At 37.8% G+C, this 6,200-nt stretch overlaps 1 protein-coding gene across 1 annotated transcript; it reads left to right on the forward strand.

Annotated features, from left to right (window-relative positions):
- The first annotated feature begins 2,876 nt into the window (after window positions 1–2,876).
- LOC126718072 (inactive leucine-rich repeat receptor-like protein kinase CORYNE) lies at window positions 2,877–5,892 on the forward strand. The gene is made up of 2 exons (XM_050420128.1): window positions 2,877–4,582; window positions 5,117–5,892. Exons 1-2 carry the CDS (start codon window positions 3,747–3,749, stop codon window positions 5,424–5,426), a joined length of 1,146 nt encoding a protein of 381 aa, XP_050276085.1. The 5' UTR covers window positions 2,877–3,746; the 3' UTR covers window positions 5,427–5,892.
- Window positions 5,893–6,200: the final 308 nt, after the last annotated feature.

A 6,200-nucleotide genomic window follows, 5' to 3' on the forward strand; every position in this document is an offset into this window, starting at 1 on the left:
GTCTTGGATCCAAATATTTTACTTTGTGCATAGGTCTTCGAAGTTGGTCAGCCTCTACACAAACGGCGTGTTGTATTAATGTAGACAAATAGCAAAGTTCATTTTTATTGTCATGTTATGAACGAACTATGGGGATGTTTGGTTTGCTGTAACGTAATGAACATTACATCCATATTACCGTAATGTAAATATTACGGTGTTTGGTTCATTTATTTGCATACTTCATTATGGTAATGTAAGATTACCAAAAATTTACATTGCCATAAATTATGGTAATGTCATTACTTTATTAAATGGTGGTAATCTCATGTTACCTATTGATTGGAATGTAATAATTTATTCAATCGGAAAAATTGTCTATTCTAATCAATTTTAATTACAAAAATGTCCTAATTTGAAATTTCAAACCCTAAATTGCCCCCCTGTTCCTCTTGCCAAATTCAAACCCTTTCTCTCTAACCAAATTCAATCCTAGTTTGTTGCTCAACTAGGCCCCCGTCGTCAACGTCAACTCTGACAAAATATTGGCGTGATCTTTGTATGGCTTTGACAAATGCTACTCCTTTACTAGGCTGGACAAAATATTGGCGTGATCTTTGTATGGCTTTGACAAATGCTACTCCTTTACTAGGCTGGTCAAGAGCGCATTGAATCCAGTAGGAGATCTTGCCCTTCATCAAGTTGGGGCTTGTGCTTGTGCTTGTGCTTGTGTTTCTTCCCTTTGCACTCATGTCATCATTGTTGTCATCGTCATAAATCTAGTCAGAGTTGGGGTTCTAGCGAGTGGAGTGATGGCTAGGGTTAGAGCTTAAATTGAAAGAACTAGGGTTTCTTTGTTGTTGTTGTGGTGGTTTGAGAGATCACTTTTGGAGATCTAAGTGAGAAAGGTGTCCCTTTTTCTTCTTGTTTTGTTGCTGCATCATCATTGTTGAAGACCAAAGTTCACTTAGGATATCTTTTAAGTTTACAGGCGACCACTTTCTCTCAACGGAAGACATCTCTATTGATACTCGGAGAAGCCCTTAGCGTAGGGGCAACTAGCGGGAACAATCCCACCCAAACACAAGGGTGAACACTACTGGTGGACATGAAACTACCTAAGGGAGGACTACAACAATGGACTAATACAAAATAACACAACTTAATGAAAGGTAAACCAAAGGGGGACCCTGTAGGATCTAGCATAACCAAACAATGAAAGGTAAGGATATTTGAAGGAAGAGGGACTCGCTAGAGTACTTCACTAGAGAAAGAAATGTCATTGGAAAGGTGTGGGGAAGATTAACGACAAGATCTCTGAGATTTTGATAAAGGGGAAGAACTCTATAATTTTGGTGAAGGTTGATAAGAAAGAATGAAGTTTCAAACCAAAATCCCACTAAAAAATCTCTTGAAGGAGATCAACATTCACATTGTTTCACAAGCCCAATAAGAAAACTACACAACACAAAATATATGCTAAAACATCTCTTCACATGAATGGAATGGTTAAAAACACGAGGCAACGTGTAATTACAAAAACATCTTTGATGATTGGCATTTCGTAGCCTAACATATAAAGAAAAGAAAATTTTAACGAATGCCTTAAGGAAATATTTTTAAAAACTTTTTATGAGAAAAAAAAAATTACTATCTTGGAGCACATGGGCTTGTTCACAACTAAGAGTATGCCACATCCAAGTTTATGCCACTGATTGGTACACATTCCTGAAATCTCCACCCATCTCTTTGATCGGACGTGCTCTATGTCCCTAATTATGTGATATGGTTGGAATCACGGGACACGTTGTAAGTGTCCTATATATATGTTCATCCTTATGCATAAAATGTTACAAGAAAAAAAAAACACATATATTGAAAAACATTACCGCAATGAGAGCAGAATTAAACATTAAAGTATCATTAGCTGACACCCCATTGATGTCAATTTTAAGCTATCTTGTGTTCTTTTTGTTTTTGTAGGTATTTCAAAGCCTGAATGAGATGCGCGGTCACTAATTTTGTTAATACACCCTTTTATCTATTTGTAGCCAGCTTCCGTTTGTGGCTATGGTGAATTGGTGATGAATAAACTTTGTACCTATTTTGTAGCTTAATAATTTTAGTTAAAAAAAAAAAAAAAAACCAGAAGTAGAGGAATGGGAATAATGAATGAGATAAGAGCAGGGAAGTTTGTAAAGCTCATTATGAGATTGGTCGTTCATGGGTGTGGAAGTGGGACCCCTCACATAATGTGTGAAAACTGTGGAGAAGGTTAGGCAAGACAACCATGCCACGTGAGCCTCAAGGAAGATCCGTAGAGGTATAAAGGAAAACAGTAACACTGTAAAAAGCTCTACATTAACAATTTAACATTCCCTGGCTCAAATCAAAAGCCTCCACAAGTGCACAAGTGTTGGCCTTTCACTTGTACCAAACCAAACACTAGAGTCTAGACTAGACCAGACTAACCCAGTGTTTGGTCCAAACACGACACGACGACGCGCACAAAAAACATAAAAAAAAGAAAAAGAAAAAAGAGACTACTACTACATAAATTCTTTCAAATAGTTTTTATTTTTTAATAATTTTATTTATTTTTAGCAATGAAAGGGAAAAAGGAAAAGCAATTATTCGATGGAAAAAGAGAAAAACTTTACTAATCCCTGCGATAAGACAGTGGCATTTCTATAATCACAAAAAGCCACATAGCACAAATTCCCGTGGTTCCAAACCAACGCTCCAGATCACTTTCTAAAACAAAGAAACGGCTAGGATTAACCACATATTCCTTGTTGCACACAGTTCGATGTGCTTCTTTCGGCCTCGTGATAGAGACGCGAGGAATGCCTCCGCCAATGTGGCACATAGGACCCCACTTTGTACGAGTTCCTCTGAAAGGCGGGAACCCAGTTTTGTCCATTGAGAGAGAGAGAGAGAAAGAGAGAGACTCACTCACTCTCACTGGTCACAAGCGGAGAGTGTGTGTGACACTGTGTGCCTCTGTGCCATGTCTTCTCAGACTGAGATAAAAATAGAGAGAGAGAGAGAGAGAGAGTGAGGTCTGGTCAAGTTTGATTAGGAATTTTGTTTGTTTGTACTTCGAAATTTCAAGGACAATCATGGTGGTAGGTGGTGTTTGTGAAGATAAGAAGTCGCCTTGTTTGGTTTTTTTCTTTTACCGACTAACTAATGTCTGACTGAGACTATCCGCAATCTCAGCTCTTCATTATTTTAACTTAGAAAAATAGAAAGCAAGAAATTTCTGGGTCTTCTTGTAGATAGTTTAAGAGTGCAATTTCATGGGGTACTGTAGATTTTTGCAGACTCACGTTGGGGGTCAGATTCGTTGAAAATAAATAAAATTTTTTAGAAGAAGGTGGAATCAGTGACGAAATGATTCTTTACGTCTTTCTTGTGAAGATTTTTGGGTCAAAATTCGATTAGCACTTTGAAGTTTCTCTGATGGGTTTCCAAGAAAAAAAACAGAAATAGAACTGAAGAGTTTGAAGGTGGGATTTTTCTGTTCTTTTAATTTCACGCAAGTTTTATTCTTTTTGAGCCTCATGTAAAAAAATGAGAGAGAGAGAGAGAAAACTTATGCTTGTTTGAGATTTTTAAAGCTTCTAGGAAGCTTCAAATAGCTTTTCTTCACTTTGAACATGTTGTTTGTTTCCAATTTATGTGAGGCATATATAGCTTAAAAGCTCTCTATTTCTCTTGGTTCTGAGAGTTTTGTTTGTGGGTTGTTTAGTAGTACAGCTAAAATGGCGTACTACTTTTGCAACAAGAAAATCTTTACTTTTGTTTTGCTGTTCATAAAACTCTGCTTTCACTTCACCACTGTGTACTGCCAAGAGAGAAAAATTTCAAGGCCACCTGAATTCCATAACGGGCTTAGAAGAATCTTTCTCAGCATTGCTTTAGGAGTACTAACCGGTTTGATTGGTTCACTTCTCTTCGCTCTCGTAGTCCGAAGCTTTGTCAGATACCTTAACCGAACACCAATTCTCAAAGGCCCTGTGTTGTTCTCCCCAGAAATTGCTCCTAAGACACTTCAATCTGCTCTCTCCAATGAAAATCGCTTACTGGGTTCAAGCCCAAGTGGCAAATACTACCGAACTGTGCTCGATAATGGGCTTGCAATCGCAGTCAAGAGGCTAGAACCGTTTCAAACTGGTTCACCAGAGAGAAAGTCTCTCAAGAGAAAGATACAGAAGGAGCTAGAAACACTTGCTAGTCTGAGACATAGGAACTTGATGAGTTTGAGGGCTTATGTTAGGGAACCAGGTGGGTTTTCTTTGGTTTATGATTATGTCCCAACTGGGAGTCTTGAGGATGCTATGAATAGAGTGAGAGATAATCAGTTGCAGCTGAGTTGGGAAGTGCGGCTTCGGATTGCGGTTGGGGTTGTTAAGGGGCTTCAGTATCTTCACTTTGAGCGTGACCCTTCTATTCTGCACTATAATTTGAAGCCTACTAATGTGATGTTGGGTGCTGAGTTTGAACCCAGGTTGGCGGATTGTGGATTGGCTAAGCTCATGCCTAATTTGGATAGGACCACCTCAGGTTATAGTGCTCCTGAGTGCTTCCAAAATCGCAGGTAAGGAATACACTTTCATAATTCATACATTTCAAATAAAATTTTATTTTATTTTCTTGGGTGTATCAGCAAATCTTTATGTTATTGTTGTGACAAGCAGTTCAAATAATTAGCCCCAGTTTTGATGTTAGTCCTTTCTCTATTAATAAGGTTAATTTTGCTATTGGGTTTTTAAAATTTTGTTTCTTTAAACTCTCTACACCTCGATTAGTACCTACTTTGATGTTTACCATTGAAATTACCAATTTAGATTCTGATAAGTGATAACTACACTGAATTTGAACTTGTATTGAGATTTTTATGATTTGTCTTGGGAGTTTCAAATTTTCACTAAAATTTAGTTTATCTAGTGGAATTTTGGAGGCATTATTGGTGATGTATGCTTAGTTGATGCTATGAGGTATTTAGAGTGAGAACCTGTAATAAGCCATTACCCTATATTTTGGTTGCAATTGAGAATTAGTACAAGTTAGTTTGTTTTATATCAAACACATAACATCACATTGATGGTGGATATATATTGATTTCAAACAGGTATACCGATAAGAGCGACGTTTTCAGTTTTGGTATGATATTGGGTGTTTTGTTAACTGGAAGAGACCCTACTGATCCATTCTTTGGAGAACCGGCTAGTGGGGGCAGTTTGGGACAGTGGCTTAGGCATTTGCAGCAAGCAGGGGAGGCAAGGGAAGCACTAGATAAGAGTATTCTAGGGGAAGAAGGAGAGGAAGATGAGATGTTAATGGCAGTGAGAATAGCTGTTGTATGCCTGTCAGATATGCCTGCAGACAGGCCTTCTAGTGATGAGCTTGTTCACCTGCTAACCCAGCTGCACAGTTTTTGAAGGAAATGTAAGTAAAGCCTATTGAATCTTCAGTCTCCGTAGATTTTGAAAATTGGAATATTGGGAATTTTTACTTCAGGGATCTAGTCTGCAATCCATGTGGAGTAACCTCTTTTACAAACTGTAAAGTGATAATGGTGTTGTAGGTGTGATTGCTGCATTTTGTATTGTTTAGCTTCTTGGCCTTTTTTTTTCCTCCAAAACTGTATGATTTTCATATGGTAGTTTGGTAGTATACGGTGGTCTGTACATAACTGATATTGTTAGTGAAGAAGCAGATATTCAAGAAAATGTCTGAGCCAAGAGGATCACTGTTTGATCAGATAATAATGCTGGGACATTTGCATTATCATGCTTTTTCATTTTTAATGATGGTGGGGTGTAGTTGGCTCAGCTGTCTTTATTGGACACAACTTTTTTGGAATCACGGGTCCTTTTAACTTAAAATTGGGCAATTCTCTCTTTATTTGCTGCCTTTTACTTTATTGCACTGAATTAGGAATTTTGGACCAGCTTAAAGATGGAATATGCTTAGGCCTTATAGGCAGCATTGAAATCCGAAATTTTTTTTATATGGTGTCATCCAATTGAAGGTTTGGAACTCTTCTAAGTTATAGGTGACTATGGAAGCAATACCAGAACTAGGTGATTTCTTTAGAATGCATTTGGAATGCTAGTCCTGCATGTCAAAATTGTATCTTTATGGGCTTTATTTGGCTCCCATAGCAATTGGGTGGAGTGCGATATTTTGTTACAACTTTGTGACACCTTCTT

This window comes from Quercus robur, chromosome 3 (genome assembly GCF_932294415.1).
Source record: "Quercus robur chromosome 3, dhQueRobu3.1, whole genome shotgun sequence".
NCBI classification, from domain to species: Eukaryota; Viridiplantae; Streptophyta; class Magnoliopsida; order Fagales; family Fagaceae; genus Quercus; species Quercus robur.